Below are 25,839 nucleotides of genomic sequence, written 5' to 3' on the forward strand. Positions count from 1 at the left end.
CTGAGCGTATAGGTTTATGTTTATGGCGAACACGGTGCGGTGTTTGGGTATTATTGTTGTACACCACTGGCAACGCTTCCTTAATATTATATTTGCCATGTTGCTATGAATTGGTTAAATAAAGTTAGCATTGTCCACTTGTCCATGCATAATTAACTTTTTGGTTTGAATCCCATAAGTTATCCCTTATGCCCTTTAATTTGACAGACATTGTTTCTCAGCGCGTGGCGTTGACGTTGCTGTCCTTGTCTGCGGTCGTCGGTGATTATTTGGCATCGAGACACGATGGCGACGTTTCATTTTTGCTTCGCCGTGTGCAGGACCACCGATGAACGGCAGCTACCGCGAGCAGGCCGTCATCATCGCGTTTACGTCCGTCTGCACTGCGGCCGTCATCATTATCATCCTTTTCCTCATCTTCCGCCTCTACACGGGTCGGTGAAGCCCGCGCGGCAACGCTCTACGCATTGTGAACTCCAACGAGATGCAGCGGTGTCCTGCGACATTCTTTACTTGTTCATTTCCGGAGAGCCAGGGCTCGTCCTTGCTGTGAGACAGGGGCCGAACAAACGCGGTCGAAAAGCTCGTTTAAGCTGACCCGCGTTGTCGACTGTGTGCGCCTCGCGCCGGAGATACTCGAGGTGGTGCGGCTGGATATGTGAAAGCTCATTTCTTTAGAGCTGCTTTTTTTCGTTTAGTTTCTTGTCCTTCCCCCCGCACCTCCGATTCGTATGGTTGGCTATGTACGGTGCGAAAGAAGGTGAACACACGTGCGTACATTTCTGCCTCATTCTATCGTTTTCGACGCTATCTGACACGAAACCGAACTGACACGTGCAGCTGTGTTTTTATTGACATCTGATGGTAACATAATTCTGCCTACAGTAAAGAGAAAAGGAAGTTTCCACAACATTAACCTGATTGAGGCCCCATCGCTGCCCTCCCTGGCGCTTGACAGCTTGAAGCTGATCGAGGTGAGGGTTCCAGCGAGGAACACTGCACGCACGACCTCCATCGCTTTAACGGCAAACTATAGATTTTATTTCAACCTACCGGGGGTTATCGATGCGCATTGCCTGAGAGGTATGGGTACATGATGCACCCACAACATCACAGTAATAAAAATATTGTTGTATACTGTAAAACCTTGGATTGCGAGTAACTTGGTCTGCGAGTGTTTTGCAAGACGAGCAAACATTTTAAATGAATATTAATTTGATAAACGAGCGAGGTCCTGCAATACGGGTAGTACCGTATACGCTTTGTCTGCCGAGCGTCACGTGATCACAACTGATATACGAGTGCTTTGATATACGAGTGCTTTGGATTGCAAACACGTTTCCGGAACGAATTATGCTCGCAATCCAAGGTTTTACTGGATTTGGTTTGTAACGCCAATCTTTCACCAATGCGCTATGTCACACAGGCGGATATAGTTTGGCAGTAGGGAGCGATGTTGCTACGTGTGATCCCAATAGAGTAGTTTGGTGACGGTAACCTCTTCACGCAGTGGTGACGTCACTGCGATGGTGTTGCTGCACATCTTCTCACGGCCCTGAGTGCCTGTAATTATTGGTGTCATTAGGTCATGTGATCACATGTAGCGTGGAGGCTCATTTCTAGCGTTGAGACGCATCTCTCAATGCTGCCAGTTTGGGAATACAGTCCGAATATTCTTATAAGGGTAGATGTTGAATTGTTGGGAACAGTTATTTTAGCTTTCATTTATATTGATAATGGCTGCAAGATTTAAAGCTATTGTGTAGGTTTTTGCGGTTGTGCTGCATAGCACTCTGACGTGTCTTTGGGTTGTGTACCTAGTTTTGTTCGGTGCAATATCCAGCATTTCGCTCCATATCTTGGCTTCCTGAAGAAGATCCCAGCACGCGGAGCGAAAAGTCGGATGTTGTGCCGAAACAGCACGCGGTACAACCCGAAAATATTTCGGAGAGCTACTCAGGGGTTTAGTGTTCGGAGTTGGAGGTACACATCGTCTCTCCACGTTTCTGCGACGCGTCGCCGCCACTCCCCGCGGTGTCTCAGGTGATCGGCCGGGGGCGCTACGCGTCCGTGTGGAAGGGCATGCTGGAGGAGCAGCCCGTGGCTGTGAAGGTGCTGGGAGCCGGCAGCCGCCACAACTTTGTGACGGAGAAAGAGATGTACCGCCAGCCTCTGATGGAGCACGAGAATATCGCGCGATTCATCGCGGCCGAGGAGCGGAGTGCGGCGGACGGGCGGCCCGAGTACATCATCATCCTCGAGTACTACCCTGACGTGGGTGACACACACAGGACATCTGTGATTTAGTGTCGGTAATCGTTATCATTCAATCATCATTGTCAACATTCACCATCATCATCTCTCAATTAGCATCGTCATCATCAGCGTGATGCCAGGCCCCACAAGTTGCACCCGAATGACATCTACGGTCTGTATCTGCAGTTATCATGGTGATCATCATCACGATCCAATAATCATCATCGTCATCTACACCTATATAACCCACAAGAAGCCTATATTAGTGTAGTAAAATTATGATTTTAAGGCTATGGAATGAGTTCTTCATAAAAATAATGAGCAATCTTCTACATTGCTTATTTTGTGTGACGTGCCAAATTTGAAGTTACATTTCAATGCTCGTCAGAATGCTTAAGGATTTGTTTTTTGTTTTTCACAACAGCTGCCTGAGGCTAAATGTTGTAGCACAGACAGGTTTGGGTTCCATTATATTTCTTTAAATTCTTTGACATTACCCTGAGCGTCTCGTGTAGTTGCTTAGCTATCAAACAACCAATTTGATTGTCCGTTAACCTCTCAATGGTCGCTCTGTTTCCCAATAAAACCGTGTGGTGTGTTTGTTTGTTGAATCTTACAGACAGGCTCCAATCTCGTTAATTTTCATAATTGCAACACACCTTCTCAAAAACACATTTACATATTTATTGCTTCGAAGTAGTAATCTGATTTTACTACTTAATTGACTTCTAAACTAGTGGAAATGGCATAACATAACAATATGAAATGTTTAACATTTCCCCCTTGCTTTCATTTTCAAAGAGATTAAATTAGTAGAACCCACATTAATCATAATTTAATATGATCGGAGGCAAGGCTTTGTCAGGTTAGGGCAAAACCTTTACAATTAGGTATGTTTTTGCTTTGTTTTGAAGATGAGCAAATAATCAGCTACAAGAATGATTAATTACATACACGTGGCTTTGAAAATAAATAGCACATGTTCAAAATTATCCACTAGGATTTGGAGGGATGCATTGCCCCTCTTGAGTTGACAAGTATGCAAAGAAAACCTTTGTGTCTGCCATACGTTAGCAGATAAGGGTCAATTTAACCACATGGCATTTAAATAACATAACATTTCTCTATCCACCTATTGGAGTTGTGAACCAATGCTTTCCGGTAGCATTCGTTTAAGCAGTGAAATTCCAAGATGTGTCCTGCAAAAACAAATGCTGCAGGGTAGCCCAGTGTTATTAGGCAAGAGCTCTCGGCGAATAGCGTGGGGCCCGGTCAAGCCAATCCAGCAGCGCTGTGTGCATTACCCAGGATCATCACAAGAAGGTGCACGCCGTTGTCGTCGTCGTCGTTGTGTTCCCGCGGTGTCGCTGCACAGGGCTCGCTGGCGAACTACCTGTCCCACATCTCCAGCGACTGGCTCGCCTCGTGCAAGCTGGCGCACAGCGTCTCCCGCGGCCTCGCCTACCTGCACGCCGAGCTCGTGCGCGGGGGTACGAACTACCCGTCCTTCCCTGGGCCACTGTCGCCAAAACCACGAGCGGGATATTCCTTCCTTCCCCCCCCCCTTTCCCTGCCTCCCCCCCCCCCTCCTTCCCTAATTTTCTTTTCAAAAGTCAAGTGATTTCCTGCTGGAATAAACATTGAGGCAGTCCTCAGCTCCTGTTTTACAGCCCTGAATCAGTGTTATAAATTCCACATTTTTCTGACGGGGATGTGGCTATCCATAGGACGGAAACGTTTGTATTCCCTGTGGTTATAATGTTATCGACTCTGGAGGGAATGGACTGAATCAACCCCCAACCAGGATTTTAACTTGCACCCTTCCGATTGCGAGCCGCTTGCTCCACCCCTGAGCCAGGTTTTTTTTTTAAGATTAAGGGACTAGTGCTCTATTTGCTATCACTTGGTGAAGTTTATTTCTGTGCACACATTGCGCTTTTTCCTTCAGTATAATTTTGTATTTATGGTACCTATTAATGTGACCGTCGCGTTGTGTATACACGTCAAAGTTTATATATGTAGTGACGTAAATGGTGTCACTAGGGTGTTCGCGCCAGCTACTGTTACAGGATTGCAACTGTGCGTCCTGGAGCCTCTGTTATAGCACTGGAGTAAGTACGGCATGTCAGCCAGCCCTCGGGGGCATAGTCCTGGTGATGGCCTGAGAGAGGGCAAGGGAGGACGTGGTAGCCTGAGTGGGGCACGTGATGCTCGGGCGAGATCCTTCGGGAAAGGTCTCGAAGGGGGCGTGGCCGAAGGCGGAGCGAGGCCACGCCCAGGAGCATGAAGGGGCAGTCCCGAGAGCGTTCTTGGCTCGTCGGTGGAATCAAGCCGGGGTCCCGCGTCTCGTCGTCTCCGTCTCGAGTTAACTCGCTACTCACATAGTGAGCCACATCACCTACTAGAGAACCTGAGTTACGTTCAGTGTTACCCGCTAGGGAAGTTGTTAAATTAAAGTGTTGCATCCCAGTCCAGAGTGCGTGCCTCCGTGTTGAACACTACACATATATATAAAAAAACACAAAAGTGGCATAGTGTGCTTGGCATGTGTACCCAGTGCAAGCAGTGAAATGGGGCCCCTCTATAATTTCCCCCCCCCAACTCCCCCGCTCCCCCTTTGTAGTCCAGCATCTGACCCCCTCTTGCCAGTGGTCGCTGTTGCAGTTGCACCCCCTGCACACTCAATAGGTATGCCACTGAGTGAGATATCCTGTCTGGGGTTGTCAAGCTTTCCAACTGGAATGAACCGTCCGGTTTATACTCTGCAATTATTCTAGGATTGATGTTTCCAAAGGAAATTGTTTGACTTTTCTTTTCTAAATATTGAAGGACTAATATTCTTAGGAGTCTTTCAAAAATCACAAACCTGTACTGTCTTAGATGGTTAGCTGTGTTTCTCCTCTCTATCATTGAGCTGTAATTCACCTATAGGAGGCCATTCTAATGAATTGAGCATCAGAATCTGATGTTATCTGTAATAGGAGCCCAGCTTTGAAACCCAAGGTCTCAGTATCGCTTGGCTCAGCGCTGCAATACAGGTTAAGCATGATCTGCTAAAGTTGCATTTTCACGATGTCTGGAAACCGTACTGGCTTAATGCCCGTCTGTCCATCTATTTGCCTGGCAACCTATTCGTCTGTGTGTGTCTCTCTATATGTCTGTTTGTATGTATATGTATATGTGTATTTTATAACAGGCTTTCCAGCTTGGCTCGTGCGGCCATGGCAGCCCTGCCAGGCTGACACTATACAAATTGGGCTCAGGCATGAAGCTTGGCAGCTCCCTCTACTAATGGAGCCATTCTCTTTTACTTGGGCCAACCTTGAGATCAGTTATGGCGTCTGCCGTTGAGTTCAACTTGAAGGCTTTGATTTAAAAGACTGCGGGATGTTACAAAAATAATAGTTTTTTTGCTTGTATTAGCTTAACTCAAACCTAAGGATATGGTTACAGAGGGGGGTGAGGGAAGGGGCCAGGTGAGGGGGGGTGCGAGGATGGAGCGGATGGAGCCGAGACCACAGAGCCTTGTGGCTCATGGAGTGTGGGGGGTACGGATCCAAGCCATGCTGTTGATCCTTGAACACAATTTGGCCATTTCTGGGCTGTTCCTGGGTCACCGCCAGGCCCACTTGCCAGTGGTCATAGAAGTGTAGCTTGAGTCATCAGATTCCCCTGCCAGGGCAGCCCCCTTCAGCCACGGTCTTCTCCAGATGGGGGATGAGGGCAGAAGGGGCAGGAGCATAGGCACAGACTTGTGCATTGGAGCTGGTTAGAACTTGGCATAGTTGAGCACCAACGTTAATTGAGATCATTAGCAGATACTATCAGGATCATGGAGGAATTCCCAACATAAACCTCACAAGTGCCAAACCAAAGAATGTGCTTCAGGAAAGCCGCAATAGATGTCTTCATAGCACAGTTCTATAGAGATTTATATCAACTGTTAAACATTTGATCGAAATCTGTGCTGAATCGTTATTACAAGTATATTTTTGAGACATGATTGTGTGGATTCCTGGATTGCAGGTTACAAAGAGTCAAATGTCCCAACCATTCTAAACCTACTCTGGTCACATCGCTACCTATTTCCCACCTAAAATAATGATTGTTTCGCTGTGTCCTGCAGACACAAGACAACAGTTTTCCTCTCGGCAGGCGCTTCATCATGTTGCCTTGTTCACATCTGTGTAGCGGCTGAGGTTGCCCTCTCCTTGTAACAATTAGACATGAGACAGCACAATGGCATGCCGTAAATAATTCACCAAGGTCACCTGCTTTCCTGCGTCGGACCCCAAGGAGCCTTCGTGCTGTGGTCATTTATTGCATGAAGCCGGGGAACCCTGGCTCCCTTGCAACGGGGCACTGTCACGCTTTGCCGGAAGGGCGACCTGCATCGATTGCCTTTTTCTCATTTTCCTCTTGTTCAATGACCGATAGGCTCTTGGGATGGTCAGACCTGATTAACCTTTTTCCAGGACAGGGAGAATTGATCGGAGGGTGGCTGAAGGAGTGAGAGTACGGCGTTTAATGGACTGATAACGAGTGAGGGAATGAAAGCACTCGGGTCCGGCAGTGCAGCTTCTACTGCCCACCACCATTTGACACAATTACGCCTTACTGCCTAATGACATCATTATAGGGGTTGTGTATTAGTTTTATATGGTATGTAAAGAGAAATAACACTCGTACAGAGATTAACTTTTTTATAACCAGTGGACAGCCCACTGTGACAACACATCCTTTTTGGAAGCGAAACCTGCGCAGATTAGCATTGTTTCGTACTGTAATGGAATGAATGAAAGAAAGCTTCTATATGAATCGAAATTATAGTACGTGACAGAGTGCATGCTAATCTGAACATGTAATCATTTTAATTTAAAGCTTTCGTGACTGCAGGGATTCATATTATTGATTCTTTCGGTAAAGTCACATAGAAGGGAAACAATAAAATAATAAAAATATAAAACAATAACATTTTATATTTTTATTATTTTATTGTTTCCCTTCTACGTGATTTTACCGAAAGAACCAAGAATATGTAATCATTGTATTCGTAATTTTGTATTTGGTACAAAAAAAATTCAGAACTCTTTTATTGCTGTGGCTAATTGTCCTGGGACTAGTCTCGTAATTTGTCACCATGGAATTTCCCACATGAATAAAATATTTTCCAGTGTGCAGGGTCAAGAGGTCATTAGAACTGCTCCCATTAATAATCCTCCTTTGACGAAATCCCAGCTGTTGCACAGTTGACACCCAACCTAAGAAGTGCTCTTACAGTCTCCCACCATCTCACTTTGTAGGTTTTCCCCAGCTCTCTGAATGTAAGCAAAACATCAAGTACTCTGATAAAATGTGCAAATTATCAGGAATGATAAACGAAAGTCACAAACATGTTATAACCTACAATAGATTCAAAGTGTTCGGTATTGACAATAAACTTATTTAAATATATTAGTATGTCAGAATCAGAATTTTATTTATGCTTTAGTAATGTAGATGTTCAATAGGGGCGGATCTTAAAGTTACAACAACAACCAATACTAAAAAATATGGAGCAATAATTATAAAAAAAAATATCGTAAATTAAGACTAAGTGAACACACCAAATTTACAGTAATCGTTCACACTGAAATATGTTGGAGCAAAATATATTATGCAACTAAAAAAAACAGCTGCATATCTGCCTGCCCTTATCACAAGTACCTTCTGACGATTGCTTCAACAACAACAAAAATACCTTCACTGCATGCTGGAATGGCTGGAGAGAAGCTGTGGGGGAGGGAATGAGGTGGGTCGAGGGGAGGCCGTGGGTGGCAATGAGGAGGTTAAAAGGGGTAATAAGTTGAGTGGAGCAATTGTGGGAGAAGGATAAAGGAGTGGGGAAGGGATCTGGAAGTATCTCTTTATAGGTATAGTTTTGAAACTACAAAGGCCTTTTTAAGCAAATGTAGACATCAGGAGCCTCGTTTCTAGGGCCAATTGGAACCAGGCTCTGCTGGTCCAAGAACAGCTTAGGCGCTGCCCTGGAACAGCAGCATAGTTGGTTAAGTACGGTGCGAAAAAACGTTCTACGTACGGCACCGCGTGGGTTTTCTCCGGGTGCGACGATTTCCTCCCACATGCATAAACACTCATTCATTGGCTGAAAATATATTCATTTATGTTTGCACCTCCCTTAATTGCGGCTTTGTAAGAAAGATGCAGTTTGTATGAATTACACTATTAAAAAAACAATACAAATTATTTGGTGATGCTCTGTTGGCAGTGGTGTGTCCAGTTTTTTTTTAATGTATAAACACTGATTGTTATTGTTAACTGATGTCAAGGTCATCTGTGCTCTTAAGTGTACGATTTGGGTCAATATTTGGTTGTTGGATCGTTGCCCAGTGCAAGCACTGAGCCAGCACATTTCCTCCTGGCCATGGAACAAGGGATGTGTGTAAGGAGTCTTTTAACACTTTGCCATATATCGTGAGTTCCAGGATTGTGTATGGAATGCTGTGTGAGCATTGACTTTGTGTGATAATTTCATAATAATCTGGAGGGTATTGTTGTTGCTGCTGCTGCTGCTGCAGCTGCTGTGAGTTGGCCCTGCTTCTTTGTAAGGTGATTAACTGCAGTAGATAAGCCCTACCTACCAGGTAAACAAGTGTTTTGATTCAAACACATCCCACTCGGAGGCTGTGCGTCCAGATAACATTGACTGTGAACAATAGGACTCACATCTACATTGTTTCCTGGTCACTCATGGATAGTCGTTAAAAATAGAAATCCAGTGTTTGCCAGGTTGTTAACAGGGCTAATGGCCACCACATCAGAGCACTGGGGCTCAAATCTTGGACCTCACATTATTAAACTGCACGGTCGTGGGTTGTGAGTCTCACCCCACTCACCAGCCACAAGAAGACTGTATATTAGATTTTTTTCGTAATGTCGACAACTGAGTATTTAAATTTGAGCGTCATGCGACCAACACTCTGTAAAGCGCATAATGGAGCATCAAGAAATTGCAGCAATAGTTCTGATTCCTAATGGCTTTTTCGGTTAGGCAATGTAATGATCAAATGGAATTTGCTGTTAAGAACCCTCCACCACCCAACAGAGCCAAATAAATGAATTTTCATGTGTTCAAGCATTTAACGCACCAATTATTATTATTATCAACTCATCAATAAGTTGAAAAACAATTCTTGCGACCAAATGTAACAATTAGGTACATGAGCAAAACATTTTACAATTAGAAGTAGTCCGGTGATGTCCTCTTCCCGACGACATTCCCCTGCATGTGACGATGTATATCTGTTGAACTTTTGCTTGCTGTGAGAGAAATTTCTCCCATCATAACTCGATGCCAACAACACTATTGAAACATCATTGCCCGTAAAAAAAACCCCCACGAACATTCACCTCGGCACTTATATAATTCAGCTTCAATGCATAAATGTGTCCAACTCTGACCGCGCCTCAAAACCTAAACGCCGTCCAAAGATGCGTGTACGGAGATAATTTGATTTTATTCTATTTGTGTGACTGATTGATGTTTAGTTCGTTTACTTATTTATTTATGTCCTATCCCATGAACCCGTTTCCCCCCACCCCCTCTCGGCGTTGGACATCAGACCAGCACAAGCCGGCGCTCGCGCACCGCGACCTCAACAGCCGCAATGTGCTGGTGCGCGGCGACGGCAGCTGCGTGCTTAGTGACCTGGGCTTCACCATGCGGCTCTCGGGCCAGAGGCTTGTGCGGCCCGGAGAAGAGGAGGCGGCCGCCATCAGTGAGGTGCGCTGACAATTTCTTTGCCGACCGTCTCCGGTGCGCTTTGCTGTTTTAGCGCGCAGCCATCGTGGGTGGCGAATATCTGAACCAGTCTTGGGTCTTCCTCAATGTCGACTCCGCCTGAAATGAGTAACCAGGTCCATCGTGCAAACATCGGCACTGGGGAGACGAAGTCAGCCGCGTGTGGTGCTGTGAGTTAATGTGTGCCGAGCGTAAGCGTCGAGTGTTGAAGGCCATGAGCGTGTGACAATGGACACACGTTTGTCTGCAAGCCTGTGAAAGGGCTCGATCGCGACTTGACAATTTCACCCGTGCACATTGCGTGTGACCCGGCACGCCTGGGCTAGCACGGATGGAAACTGAACTTTCCAGAAAACATAACCAATGGCAGACGTCACAAGGGAGGAACAGAGCTTCCTCAGAGGGGGACGAGTGCAGATAGACGTGCCGGGAGGGCGAGCCTCGTGGCTTCTAAGCCCACCCAGCCTGGCACAAGCGCTGTGGTGGCGTCGCCATCACTTGGCGGCGAATGACTGCTGTTGCCGTTGTCGTGGACCGCGAGCCTCCTGGGCGTGGTGGCGGTGTGCTTGTGACGCTCCTGCAGGTGGGCACTATCCGCTATATGGCACCCGAGGTGCTGGAGGGCGCCGTGAACCTGTGCGACTGCGAGTCGGCGCTCAAGCAGGTGGACGTCTACTCACTGGGCCTCGTCTACTGGGAGATCTTCACGCGCTGCACCGACCTCTTCCCCGGTCCGTTCCCCCGCTCCCGGCTCTGCAACTGTTTGCACTGTGGACGTGCACAGGCATTTAAATGTTTAAATGGAGCGGTGGTTTCAGTGGTTCGCGCTCTGGTCTGTCAACTCTGTGACTCGAGTTCGATTCCCGGCTCCAGCGAACAACGGTCGAGAGTGACAACTAAACTTGTGCTGGGCACTTCACCTCCCCCCCCCCGCCCGCCCCGCCCTCTCTTTGCCAGCCGGTACTGATCAGTGTGGTGAAATATGGTCAAACAATGGCATAAAGGGGGTCTTCAGGCAGTAATAGATTGACAAATGACTGAACCATTATTTTACTATTTTATATTTATGCCGGTTTTTTTTAATTGGTTAATGTTTTGTATAAAATAAGGTATTTGGCTCTGCATTATTCAATATTTCGACCCCGTAAACCTGTTTTTTTTTACTTATGGTATCACATTCCCAGACAAGCGCTTGGCACGGGACAGGGTCCAGCAGTAGTACATTCTCTCTGTATGCTGCAGAGGGTCGTGGTTCGAATCCAGCAGGCTGCCCTGGTTATTGCTATGGGTGTATTCATAAAATAAAAAATGCTTTCTGTTTTGCAGCGAACATTAAAAAATCCCCTGACATTACATGTTACAAGTAGGCCATTGTTTGCCAGTGTCATGGTCAAAATGTTTAGAATTTGCCAAATTACCTGAAAAATTACTCAATTAGGATTAACACCTAGCAACATCGCTCCCTACTTTCGGAACAGACTAAATCCGTCTGTGAAACACAGCACCTTCATGGTAGCCCAGGGCTATAAGAATTGTGTAAATACCAAATGTGTACTGACTTACGGAGCTCGTGGCCATGGTTGAATCGGGGCTAAAGAGGCGCGATCCCGCCTGCAGGGGAGTCGGTGCCAGACTTCCAGCTGGCCTTCCAGGAGGAGGCAGGGAGCCATCCGACGGTGGAGGAGATGCAGGTGCTGGTGTCACGGGAGAAGCGGCGGCCTCGATTTCCCGACACGTGGAAAGAAAACAGTTTGGTGAGGAAACACACGCATGCATGCACGCACGCACGCACGCAGGCAAGCACACGTATGTATACAAAGACAAAGATTATATAGCCTCAATAGACTATTGGGGCAAGTGCTGTTGTCGAGAGCTGGTACCAGTAATTGGCAAATCCACTCAGCTCTACATCCTCTTTTGTTACATCACTCCATCTCTTCTCTAGCCCATACCGCGCCCGTTTAGCCCCCTCTATCCAGCCGAACAAAAGCTTTTTGGGCATGCGGTGGCTGGGCATGCTATATGACCCAGCCAACTCAGCCTTGCCTGCCAGACGAACTCACCAATGGGCCTGTGTCCAGATTTTTCAAGGAATTGTGAGCTTACATAATCCAATCTGGTCAAATCCAGGATGGATCGTAGATACGCACAGACACAGACACAAATATATATTTTAAATCATCTGTCCAGTGCTGGAGGAATAAGGGGCCAAGTCCATCCCCAACTAGGATTAGAACTCGCAACTTTTGATTGCTAGTCAAGATGTCTACTTCAAACTGGCCATTCTATGGTTGATCAGGCCCTACTATAGGAACGTGGACTTTCGGTCACTGGCTCCAAGTCGTCAGTGGTAATGAGCAACCCCTGCATGCATGATTTCTTGAATTAAAAAAAACAAGACACTGGCTTTTAGAATAAATGCATTCTATTTTATAACAAACGTGGATAAAAAATCAAACAAACGATCATTGCACACATTCTCAGGGTGAAATGGTCAAATGTCGTTCCTAGACTTAGTCGATTTTGTTGGGCACACGCAGTGCCGGCTTCAGGACGGTACTGTTTGTTTAGCTCTGTTTCCAAAGAGCGCGAGCGGTGCAGCATTTAGCAAATATTGAAAACACATGCCCCAATCAGGAGAGGAGAGAGGCAGGCCGGGGAGTACATTTCATTTTTACAACCTTCGCTTGACTTGGCAGCTTTTTGCTCAAACGTGGAAAAAAAAGGGCAAAGAATGCCGCTTAAGTTTGTGAAATTGCACTTGTGTACAGCGAGCACCGCTGTAAGTTTATGAATACTTATACGGCTGTGAGACGCCCCAACGCTCGGAGGACTGGAGCGCCAGTGGAATGATTGACAAGTCCCCAATGGGTTGGCTTGCACTGTAGTGGAACCAAAAAAAAAATCAGATTTTTAAAAGGAGCCGATCTGTTATACCTCTGGTTGGCCGAGTACTGTTCCTTTGGTAATTATACCATTTTCCGTATAGGGTTTGCATTAATGCTTTGGCAAGCCAGGTCGAGGAGTGGCGCTTTGCCAGAATAAATAATACTGGTCAGCGTGTACGGTGCTTTTTGTTACAGGCCCTGGTCGGACGCATGCAGTGCTCACATTACCGCCATGACAAGCACCATGAGCTATTTCGAAATCTCCGTGCCATTTGTCGAGGTTTATGGCGTGTTGTTTACCCAGTATTGTAGCTCTATATCAGAATACTCCAAGCCCGTCAACTTAAAATCTCTTCCATTTATCGACTCTGTCCATGATCCAGCCCCCGCCACTCCAGGGTAAATAAAACGAGTACATACTCTTTGGTTCTTTGGGTGAAGTCACGTAGGTAGAAAAATAATAGATCGCGACGTTTCGATCGCAACACAAGCAACCGTCTTCAGGTGGGACAACCACAGCAAGAAAAAACTGATGACGATTGCTTGTGTTGCGATCGAAACGTCGTGATCTATTATTTTTCAACCCGCGTGACTTTACCAAAAGAGCCAAAGAGTATGGATTCCTGCAGTCACGAAAGCTTAAAATCAAGATTGAAAACGAGTACACTTGTGTGGAAAATCGACAATGTTCTTCGAAGAGCCTGGCCCCCACCATAGTAGTGTGACTTTGGCACCACTGGCTCAGAGCTGGCAACAGAGATGAGCACCGCCACCCCGGCGAGGTGTTGTGCCGTACCGGCCAAGCGAGCCTTGTGCATCGCGCTGCGTCCCTTCCGTGTGCACGCGGCAGGCTGTGCGCTCACTCAAGGAGACGATGGAGGACTGCTGGGACCAGGACGCGGACGCGAGGCTCACGGCCGACTGTGCCGAGGAGCGAATTGCGGAGCTCGCGATGGCCTGGGAACGCTCCCGCCCACTGAGCCCCACCGGCAACGGCAACGTGCATGCCGCACCATGCCTGCCGGCACACCAAGCCGGCCACAGTGAGAGGCGAGTGCTGCTTCTGCTGCCGCGCCACCGACGTTTGTGTTAAAGCAGCACCCGTGCCCGATAGGAGGAAATCAAGATCAAGCATGCTCTGCTGGGAAGAGGAGAGATTACCATGAGCAGGACCTGGTGGCTACGAACGTAAATGTCATTGTGTGTTTTCGTGCCTGTGCTGTATGAGCATTCCAGTGGGTTTTTGTGTTATATTGCCTGTTGTTACGCATGATATCCGACGTTTCACTTTCCATGCGGGGAACTGGATTCGGTTCTTGAAAAGCTCTTGGCACGTGAAGCAAAACGTCTCCTTGATCATTAATAAGTGCATCAGCGAACAGCGTGGCTGGATATGTACACGATATGAGCTTTTTTGTATCTTTGGGTCATGCCGTTATGAACAATTGTTATTGAATAACGCTCATTCTCCGTTATCCAGGAACACAGTTCAGATCCGGAGATTCCCCAGGACAGGATTGTCCGACGCAGATGGTGCTTCTTGCTCAACCGACGCGCGCGCCGACAGCTCCATCTCCACAAGTACATCCGTGTCGGGGGCAGCTACCGAGAAAAACCTCCAGAACATGGGCCGAGGGTGGCACGGGGCCCCCCCGGGGTCTCCCGAGACGAGCCTCACCACCCTGTCCAGTGCCACCCCCACCGGCGACGACACCGCCACTGGCGTCCCGGTCCGGAACGTCGGCGGCATGCTGCTGCTCGACGAAGCCACCGCGGCCGAAGCATCGCGTGTCGCGGCGGCGTCCGGCCCCAGCCCTGCCCGTCTCCAGATGATGGCCGCTGACTTGCAAGCAGTTAAGCTCGACCCCACCGAGGCTGACAAGAACCTGAAGGACAGCTCGGACGAGAACCTCACGGAGACGGCCTCGTCGAAGTGCTTCGACGGCGCTGCGCTAAAACTAGGCCCGCTCGTGCAGCTGGCCGCCTCCGCCATCGGCGACAAGCAGAGGCGCATGGCACCACCAGACGCACGGCTGCTGCGCTCGCAGGCCCTGCAGACGCCGCCACGGCCGCCCTTGCCCAAGCAGCCCAACGTGGCCGCCAGGGTGCGGCCTAGCACCCTGCCACTCCAGTTGACGACGACGGCCAACGGCAGAGGCCTCCGCGCGAAAGCGGGCAACGGCAGGGATGAGAAGTCGAACATCCGGCACGAAGCGGCGGCGGCGACCGTGGCGGTGAATGCTGCTCGCCCCGTGGCTGAGACAGCCGTGGAGGACGATCGCAGGCCGGGCGAGTCAGCCACAAGGGAGGCTGCCATCGGGCTGTCTACCGCTCGAGACTCCACCTCGCAGTCGCCTAGCGTCCAGGACGAACACGCGCCGCTTCTGAGAGGTGAGAGGCACCATTCGAGGGGGAGGTCTGGTAACAGTAACAACAGCAACAACAACAGCGGTGGTGGCGGCGACGCTGGTGGGGTTGGTGGCAGCGGCGGCAGTGGCACTGTTGGGGTTGGCGGCGGCGGCGGCGATGGTTGCGGTACAGCGGCAGAGGAAAGCGCCAGGGGGCTTGTTGCTGCTTGTGAGAGCCGGAGTTTGGCCGAGCGAAGGCTGCGGAGGCCAAACTCGCTGGACCTGGGCAAGGCACTGTTTGGAGGCGTCTCGCGGGAAGCAGGTAACCATTTAGTTTACTCAATAACTTGACTGTCGCGTTCAATCAGCCTTTTTATTTGTCCCATAGCCGCAACCATAAGGAGCAACCTGCCACAGTGCAGATGGCTGTTTGTCGGGCGGCTCCCGCGGTAGCTTATAGTAGGGGTGGTGGCACAAACTAACACAACGTAGCTCCACACCAGTCTACCATGCCTGATGCAGGGAAATGTGGCGAGTTGGGCCCGTTGTATAGGTGGACCTGTTTTTCTAGAGGTGGTCTGATCCATACAATAACCACTGTAAAAAATAATCCTTGCCCTTTCCCATGAACAGGAAGTACAAGTACATAAATGATTAAGTACTTTTAGCAGAATCACAACGATGTCTATAAATAAAGGGGGTTTGTAGGAAATAACGTGTAAAGGAAATTACATAATCCATCACGAGTCCTATGGCACCATTTTATTCAAATTGTATTTACAATTTAATCGCAATACAATTTGAATTCATATCGCGTATAAATACGAGCGCATTTCCAGATGCTATACAGAAATAGTGGGTTTAATTACTTTGTAAAGAGAGGCCGTCAGTCGAGAGCACTGATATTGCTGGTAAAGGGAGGTCCATGTTTTGGAACTTAACTGGGAGTTGCCTCTTATACATGCACTTTTTAATGTTAATTAAATTGCCAAGGAAAAACTTTTTTTCTATTGGAATCACAGAAAATGTGTGCCCAGCCAAATTCTGCTGGAAAACATTGGTCCACAATGCTGAAGAGCTAAAATCAGGGGTGTGATGATCCATTGCGATGTAAATTCTTAAAGCTCATGGTACACACATTGAATTGTGGGTGACAATCATACTTGACCTTGGTTGTTAGTCCACATGACCCAAACATAACATTTTCATAGGCGACGAGAGACACCCTGCTACGTTCACTACGTTCTAATCCCCCATCCTCCATGACAGCACTTAACAAGTTTCATATAATTTTGCCGACGCGCTGCTTGTGCCGCAGCCCTCCACCCCTCAGGTCAGCTGCCGATTCCAGCCGAGCGCATCAAGAGGAGGGTGAAGACGCCGTACTCACTCCGCAGGGGGCGACCAGCCACCTGGGCCGCACTGTCCAGCAACGCGGCATCTTGCGTCGACGCCTCTTCGCTGTCTGGCAGCTTCTCGCTGGCGCTGTCAGGCAGCGGCGAGGACGCTGTGTGACCCAGCGCTGCGCAACACCGAGCCGGGAGGCCGGGTGACAGAGATGCGGGAACTGTTTTTTTTTGTGTCAGAGGACTGAGCCAGGTGAGTGGCCTCCGACAGAACAAGATCAAGGCCGAGTTCAACGAGAGCGATGGATCGGGGACTGTGGGTAACAGTTTTGTGACACACAGGGCTTAGTTTCTCAGTGAATATTTTCTGGGTAACTGCTGGACTAGAGTGCAGATGTGTGACAAGTTTCCGCGGCCATACCAAGAGGTGTACTAGATGCGGCGTGCCGGTTGTGGAAATATTGTTTGGGATGCCGACCAGGACAGACCCAGGTGAAATTAAGGCCTAATTAAGTGTTCCTTTGGTCGCAGCAGTCATGAAGGTGACACAACTATGGAGAGCACAAAGTACACATGTACAACGTACATACGACATGTATGTCTTTGCAAAGAGACATTGGGCAACGTTTTCTTAAGCGTACAGCAAGTGAACGTACTCTACAGTAAACTCGCAAAAATACTGTGTTTCTGTTGAGACATTATTGGGTTTTTAAAATTCTGAAATCGGTATCACTTCTGTAAGTTCTTGTGGTATTTCTGAGAAATATCAAAATATATTAAGTTTTGGGGCGCCTACATTACCGTTATTATTGCTTTAACATCGTTATCTCGCTCTGTTAAATCTGATTGATATATTCCGACATTTAGATAAGATCTACAAATTTTATGATCTGTTCCACATGTACAGCTTGTTCATTTATAGGACATGTTAAGTCTAAATATTATTGTACAATATTGCATACTGGCTTGGTAATATTATAAGTCTAAGTAAAAACAGCAAGTAATTAGTAATTTATGATGTCCTTTCATTGCCTAGATAAGACTCGTCTTTGCTTCATATTAGAAAATGAACCCCACATGCAGCATACCACGCATTCATTCATCCCTGCAGCACTTTAGTTTGCTCTGATAATTTTATTTGGTCATTCTGTAATCGTTATTGCTGGTTTTGCTGTAATTTGCAGTAAATTGCACTTTTATGCATACGTATTTTTTTATTGTGTTGAAATTTGTCCCAGAAAAACGATTGCCTATGTTACGTTGTAAATAGTCAAGAAGCGTAAGCGATCAGCACTTATTTGCGGTTCCTCATTCTGTTGGAAGATTACCTGACATGTTTTGTGAACTTAGCCTCGTTGCCAGAATGTCAAAAATGCTTCGGGTTAAGATACAGTGTGCTCTTTATTGAACTGCCATTCATAATGAGATTCATGTAAACATTTATAAAACAATGTCATTTACGAATTAAATTTGCCGACTGTTATCTTAAACTCACGTTTTGTTTGTTATAAAATGATCAGAAAAATGCCACAGCCGTTTATGAAATGCAATAACAACAAAACTGTAAGTACAGTAGTTTGATGGTGTCTGCTGTTATAAAAAAATAAAAGTGAACATGCTTTGATGTACATTTACAGTTTAATTATGATCAGGCTCATCCACAAACACCACTCACCCCTGTAGACTAAAGGGGCACTTGCTATTTGAAAGTACCTATTGAGGCTGGCACGGTACATACAGGGCACTTGTTGCCAGCAGCATTCACGTCGTGCTCATTTCCGATGTTCACACGTTACACACCGGGTACTCGGTTAACGCTGAGAATGGACTTACGGGAGACCTTCGCTAGGGTGACAAACCAATTTTTACCAATGTTGTGCATCATGACCAAGAATGATAAATTCATCAAATAGCAAAGTGCATTCAGGCTGGAAACAAATGAGGTAGAATATTTTTTATTTCAGCAGGATGGGCTCCAATGAGCTGTTAGGATCTATTTGATGGGTGTCCTGCGACGGTACTGATGTTATACAGCACAGATGCATGTATGTTGAACTTCTTTCACGCTCTACATAGCCCACACTGCATCTACAATGCTGCACACAATTCTTGTTTGAGAACCACCAAGATACACAATTGTGGCGGTACCTTTTTAGGAAGCAGTAGGACAAAAAGACAACTATAAATCGGTTTCATCTTTGTGCCCTCTGCTTGGTAACTGATTTTAACAGAAGTGCTGTTTGCTTTTTACTATTTCTGCTGTGGGCAGCTGCGCTCCGGCCTGCAGAGCGGTAGTTATTTTTGCTGTCGTCATTCCGGGGAGAAAGGGACACAAAAGGCCATCACTATGGCAGCATCTCGGCGGCGTGGGCGAACTCTGAGGCCTCTTGATGATGAGCCGCACGAACCACGAGGGGGCCCATAGATGTGGGCCCTTGCGCAGCTGTGACGCCGTCAATACAGAGGGGACGAGGGCTCTTGTGTCGCCACTCAAGGCGGTGATTCAACCCAAGCCGCTTGCATCCACCGGGTGGGGGCACGAGGAGGGAGAGAGGACGCGAGGTGGGATGAACCAAACGGCTGATAAATAACAGCCGGCACTGCGTCCTCCATAACGGTCGTGGAATTGTTCAGAGGAAGATTAAATGTAAGATCAAATATGGCTGTGCTGTAGACACGAGACACCGACGGTCCTTTGCAGGCATTTGGCGTAGAGAAAAACTGAGTCATCGCTGACCACTGTCATTGACAGTTAAAGCTGACATGGGTGCCTGAGCATTGGAGACGTGAAGACCAAGTTTAAGCGGTGTTTGTGCGTGAGTGCCAATGGCCATGTCGAGAGACTTGCGAGGGACTCACTCGCTCTCCTCTTACTGGAACAAGCGGCGACCCGCTGTGGGCCTCTCCGTGGCAGTGCAGACCACCCAGGTAACTTCTCACTGAATATGTTCCGGGTCGCTGGCAGCCTGCAGTAAGCGCGCGATTAGTAGCCACAGCCGTGGTGAGCGGTATATTGGATGTGGTGTGCTGGGTGTGGAAACAATGTACTTTATGGGTCACTGACCCAGACACCTGCCTGAAATTAAGCCCTGGCAAGTAGGGTTTCAGATTGTATGAGTATATATTTTTAAACGATTGAACGTTACATTTAACAATTTATGCATAAAGGCGGTGTGCTGAAGAGTCAAACTGATGCTTCATACACCAGTCTGGTATGTTCGTAGTGTGAATAACTTTATATCTGGTGTTCATGAAAAAGCACATTGGCACTTGTTGTTTGATCTGGATGTGGCAGGGAGCTGCGTGCTGCTTGTATTGTGTTCAGTAGAGTAGTGCCGCACATAACATGATTTGGCGTGTCTGCTTTTTCCTGAAATATTGCAGAACCAGTGCTGGTGGATGTTAGCGCTGTCACATTTTAGCCATAGATAAAATTCAACTTGCTCAATAAATGGTGTGTTCATTTTATTAAATAGTGCACGAGCTTTGGATTGACATGTTAAAATCATGAAAGTATATGCAGGATATGCACTATATGGTGCAGTGAAAGATGGTGCCTCAAATAAACATTAGATTAGAGCAGGGACGTGCGGTAAAGGGAGGCAGAGCCTCACCTGTCATACTCCAATGAAAATAGCCGTTACTAAAAGTTTAAAAAAGAATCAAATCAAATAAACATTAAGATTTTCCCACTGATCTGTGTTATAAATGTAATTTCTGTACGATTCCAATCATTTTTATAGTCAAAATCGCCAAATTTGCTGAGCTCCGCTGCAAATACAAGAAGAGACGAGAGGTGAGGCAGCGACGAGCTCAGCCTCCCCTCTGATTGCGCAACCCCTCAGTAACTGGATGGAGCGCTGGCAATAAGCGTGTGCCTGTTACTATCTCAGTATGTCACCAATGTAATGTTTGTAGACCCCTTCATTTCATGGCCTCGCCTTCCATACTCCAGGTAACTTATTTCACGTATGTGTATAAAGATGTTTAGGCTCGCTGGTCTCGTCACGAAACTGCAATGAAAAAGCACCAGGGGAGGCAGCTATCACATCAGCCTGCAGTCACGAAAACCTCAAATCCAGACCAAATTACTATTTTACTATGTCTCGGCTAAAATAAAAAAAAACCTAAGAAATACCTCCCTTACATTAACCAAATTACAGTGCTGAAATTAAAACTTGTGGGGCCAAGTTCACATGTTGACCACCCGACCGAAACGCCTAACCTATGTGATTTGCCCAAATTCGCGAGAAACATCGGCACGTTTCTGATAACATTGCACAGAGCAACAATCGCCAGCAGTTTGTGTGAATGGGCCCCATAATGTAAATGCGATGATGCCCTGGGCGTCTTCTTTTGCATGACCGGGAGTAGATAATAAAGGTTTATCATGTGCATGTCGCGATTTACCGAGTGGACGCGCTGCCCGTGAATGATCAACAACCGGCAGTATGTACGTGGAACTTATTTGCTAATCGGAGGTGCGGGACATTGAAGGTTGTTGGTTGAGCTCTCGCTGAGCGCTGCTGCCCCCGACCAGGTGGCGTGTGGGGGACCGAGGCTGCATCGAGGGGCAGCGTCTGCCCCACACACGAGGGACACGTGGGGCCCAGGAGGCCTTCTGCTGCTTGAGAGAAATGAACAGGTTGATCTCGCCCATGGACACTGCTGGGCACAGCTCCCTCCGTCGTTATTCACGAACTTGCTAACCGCGATGGTTGGCTGTCCGCGAATCGCGTCTGGAACTCCACATTGGCTACATCGAGAGAGATAGAAAGACAGCGATGACAGATACAGTGATGAGTTGTATTATTTACATATTTATTCCAGGTAATTCACGAGCATCTCCGGAATGTATCCCTGGTGAATAATGAGGGAACAATGAACACGCAAACCAAGCAAATGCCTTAGGAACCAAGTAGCTAATTGGATACCCGGATTTAAGAAAATAATAGGGGTGTATGAAATTTCAGCTCAAATTAAAACCTCAACAAAATTACTCAATGTGGATTACAAATACATGGAGCAATAATCGCCCCCTACTCGCAGACATATTTTAACTTGCAGGCCAGCAAGCGCTGAGTCGCCTTGTCCCGCAGAGGCAGAGCTGCCATTGCGGGTGCTCTTTAAATGGTTCAGATGAAGTGTGATGATGTTATGTAGACTTCCAGACGCGAGAAGTGTTGAGATGCCGAGGCATTAAAGCGCCCCTATGAATGCAAAATACTGTAGTTAACACTTACAATCATCTCTAGCTTGTCTGCATTTCTCTTTTCGTTTAATCTCGCAACATCTCTGATTTTGTCTATACTTATCTTATCTCACTACATCTCTTGTCTATACATTGTCATTTATTCGGTCTTTATCAATTAAAATGGAGGGGAGTTCAAAGTTATTATTTTTTGTTTGGGGTCCCCCACTGGGCCAGCACCACCACTCATCCACCACCACCACTCATCCACCTACCCTGGGTCATTCCCCCTTATAGGTGCAATAGCAGCAAAGAAAGCATTTCCGCGAGGTTGTGAATTTGAATGTGCAGGAGGAGCTCAGATCAAACACATTTTTCAGCCGTTGTGATCATGCGAATTTGCAGCAGCACGGAGAGACCACAAATAGCTGTCATCATTTCCCACCTTTGATCCCCAATTTTAAATTCTCTTTGCAAGTATAAGTAGCATATTCTTGGGTCTTTTGGTAAAGTCACGTAGATAGGTTCAGAGAAAATAATAAAAAATACTACGACGTTTCGATCGCAACGAAACCTATGACTGCAGGAATATGAATTTGAATTCCTGCAGTCACGAAAACTTTAAGTCAAGTTTTAGGAGTGTTTGCCTCGTGTGTGATATGCCTGAATTAGATTTTTACGAGCACATAGCCAACTATGCAAAGCAGCTGCATTCCTCTGCCTACGACTGATTGCCTCTGTCTGTTCCAGGGGTCGGCAACCAAAATAACAAGAAGAGCCTTTTTAAAATTAGGTACAAAAACGCAAAAATTCACGAGCAGCAATGCAGTCCTTAAAGAGCCGTATGCTCGTGACCCCTGGTCTATACCGTAACTATGCCGACTGTTTAGGTACAGGTTATTGCCATGAAGTCTCATTTAGATGCTAATTACTGTTCATCCGAATTGGTAAAGTTATTCCAAGCGTCTCCCTGCGGAAATGGGAATGGGGCGATACCCCATTTCCGTTGGTGGCCCCAAGCCAGTGGTGAAGATTCCACATTACTATGGATGGGGCCAGGCTCACCCTTGGATACTTAACTATGTTGAATTGATGTAAGCTAAATGGCGCATGGGCTTACATATGTCTCTGACCGGGATTGAGACCTAAACTTAGCAATTATGACTTAAGTAATTTGCCACAGCCCCACGTGGCTGGATTATTCTGGCAATTACTGTACACAATATTTTGCATATTGTATGACTCTCATATTCAAAAAGTAATACATGACGATTATCGTTTTAGTGCCTCTGAACAAATCAGACGAAATGTCCTGGTCTCATGAGATCTCGGAAACTAAGCAGAGGAAAAAGTGCCTGGTTATTGCTGAGATGGGTGACCACCACACACGCCATATTGTTTTAGGTGGCTGTGGGGCTGTCACGTGGTAATCAGCAGTTCCAAGTGCAGAAAAATCCAACGCTCCCCGTCTTCTTTGCCAAGACACTCTGACAAGCGTGATTATTATCAGTACTCTTTCGGTCATGCTTTCCCACCTGATGATGGACGCTTGTGTTGCGCCCGAAACGTCGTGATTTATTTTATTTTCTACCTGCGTGACTTTTCCGAAAGAACCAAAGAGTATGGATTCCTGCAGTCAGGAAAGCTTCAAATCACTATTATCAGTGTTACCTGCTAATCCGTCATATTAACATAGCCACTTCCGTGTCCTCGTCTAGGAGGCCACTCTCCTAGCTTACAGTTACATGCTAATCTCTCACATTAACATCACTAGCCCCGGCCACTTCTTTATGACCCTTGAGCTACACCCATTTCAAACCTTTTAAAATGGTCTGCCTCAGCAGCAGACCATGCTTTCCCACCTGATGACGGACGCTTGTGTTGCACCCCTGAAACGTCGTGATTTATTTTATTTTCTACCTACGTGACTTTACCGAAAGAACCAAAGTGTATGGATTCCTGCAGCCACGAAAGCTTCAAATCAAGATTGTACCTAGAGGAGGTTCCGATATCGTTTTTGATGAGCACATGCCCAAAACATCAAGCAACTAGCAACAAACAGCGCTGTTGAAGAAACGACGATAGTGGTCGTCGATGGGTTTGTTGTACAACAGTGTGTGAGCATGTGAGTTTCTGCAGCACCTGACATCCATGCATTGCCGGTGGGCCACGACGCCGGCACTAATGGCCACGCAAGAAGAGCGAAGAGGTCACGGCTCGCACTCACAGATGCAGGTGAGAGTGGCACGAATGCCTCACTTCACAAGCTCATTCCACACTCATTAGTGGAGCTGGCCAAATATTGATGTATTTGGAACTTCTTTCGCACTGTACCGTACTAATCGGAGGTGCGGGGGAAGGACAACAAACTAAACACGAAAAGCAGTCGGAAAGAAATTGATTAAAATCTTGATTTAAAAGTGCACAGCTCCAGTGGCTTTCTAATATCGGAAGGAAGAGCGTTCCAGACGGCCGCAGAAGCGCATCTAAAAGTGTGCGATGCAGTGACCATCTTTGTTCGATGGCTAAGCCAAAATCCGCTGCTGCGAGGATGACCGGAAGATCTCGTGACGGTCTATGCTCCTTAACGAGATCAGTAATGCATTGTGGTTAATTTGTGGCAAGCAGTTTGTGTATAATGAGTGCGACCTTATGTATACGTTCGGCAACCGAGAACCAATGCAGCTCGCTCGGCGAGCACTACAGGAGGACCAAGAGAGCCGACACAAATATTGGCACCGATTCTGGCTGCTTTTGGCCACTTATCTTTGGTTTCTCGTGCCACGGAATCATTTTCTCTTTCCGTATCTGAGAGTGATTTTTTTTTAACAATGTGGACGTTATAAGTTTCTAAAGCGTTTTATATTATTATTACTGGTTGTGGAGCAAAAGTAAAACAACGAATTCACGAAGCAGCGTTTCTAATTGATTCTGCTTTTTGTCTTTTTTTCAACTTTGTCCCGATGGTGATGTCAGCATCATGTTATGAGATGAAGTACCCATTCGAAACTGCCACAGAGCAAAATAGATAAGAAAACAATTACTCCTTGATGTATATCCGTCTCACCACATGTTAATATAAGTACTTCTTGTACAACCCATTGGTCCCACGGCCTTCTAGAAGCGCATTATTTCATCAGCTTTGATTCAGTTCAAAGCAAACTCTCAAACGGTTTTAACACCATCTCTCATTCAGCCGTCAAGATTGCTTGAATCAATGCTGGTGAACTTGCAGAGGTTACTGGCAAGGACACTCTCTCTTTAAAATATGGATCCAAGTTCGACGGAAAGTTACCGAATGAAAAACGCACAATAATCACGAGTGTTGTTGTGTCAGAGAGCAGTGTAATCCAGCCTCTCCACACGATGACCACTATAGATTTCTCCAAAAATGGGCACGAACTTTACGTGCTCCAGCGGGTGATGGGTTGTGTTGACCATAACCGGGATTTAAACGCCGTACCTTATCAATGTTAGTTGAGTCTTGATTTGAAGCTTTCGTGACTGCAGGAATCCATACTCTTTGGTTATTTTGGTAAAGTCACGTAGGTAGAAAATCATATATCACGACGTTTCGATCGCAACACAAGCAACCGTCATCAGGTGAGACCAACACAGCAGGGGAAATGCTGCATTTGATGCCAACAAAATATGAATGTGTAAAACGCAATCGTATTTTAAAATGTCTTTTTTTTAACAAAGGCACTGTGAATGCGTAACATATAGTATCTGTATTCGTGTTTTGTGTCGATGTGATGAACGTTGCCGGTGTGGAATTGATATAAATGTCCAATGGAGCAATTTTCCAGATGACACTGCTCCACGCTCGCCTTGACAATGGTGTGCTCGCGTTTCAGCGTATCATTACAGCAGCTGTCAGATGGCACAGATGGAGATATGAGGGCATGCGATTTAAAAAAAAATCAAAACCCGACACGGCACAAAATGTTTTCGCCATTAAAGCTCAGCAGCGATTTATGTGACCCTTTTATTTGTCATCTGCCGCGCA

General features: G+C 46.7%; 1 protein-coding gene across 1 annotated transcript; it reads left to right on the forward strand.

Annotated features, from left to right (window-relative positions):
- The first annotated feature begins 440 nt into the window (after positions 1–440).
- LOC116946141 (bone morphogenetic protein receptor type-2-like) lies at positions 441–18,263 on the forward strand. The gene is made up of 9 exons (XM_032961038.2): positions 441–974; positions 2,044–2,274; positions 3,632–3,746; positions 9,879–10,039; positions 10,641–10,788; positions 11,675–11,811; positions 13,796–13,995; positions 14,426–15,615; positions 16,612–18,263. Exons 2-9 carry the CDS (start codon positions 2,083–2,085, stop codon positions 16,806–16,808), a joined length of 2,340 nt encoding a protein of 779 aa, XP_032816929.2. The 5' UTR covers positions 441–974; positions 2,044–2,082; the 3' UTR covers positions 16,809–18,263.
- The last annotated feature ends 7,576 nt before the right edge of the window (positions 18,264–25,839 follow it).

The sequence above is a fragment of the Petromyzon marinus genome, chromosome 2 (genome assembly GCF_048934315.1).
Source record: "Petromyzon marinus isolate PM22_M1 ecotype Great Lakes invasive population chromosome 2, UKy_Petmar_22M1.pri1.0, whole genome shotgun sequence".
Lineage (NCBI taxonomy): Eukaryota > Metazoa > Chordata > Hyperoartia > Petromyzontiformes > Petromyzontidae > Petromyzon > Petromyzon marinus.

Bases quoted from the DNA above. Each gene is read 5' to 3' on its own strand.
- LOC116946141 (XM_032961038.2), top strand. From the start codon at position 2,083: ATGCTGGAGGAGCAGCCCGTGGCTGTGAAGGTGCTGGGAGCCGGCAGC. The intron at 10,789-11,674 runs GTCCGTTCCCCC...TCCCGCCTGCAG, and splicing joins CTGCACCGACCTCTTCCCCG to GGGAGTCGGTGCCAGACTTC. The intron at 11,812-13,795 runs GTGAGGAAACAC...TGCACGCGGCAG, and splicing joins CGTGGAAAGAAAACAGTTTG to GCTGTGCGCTCACTCAAGGA.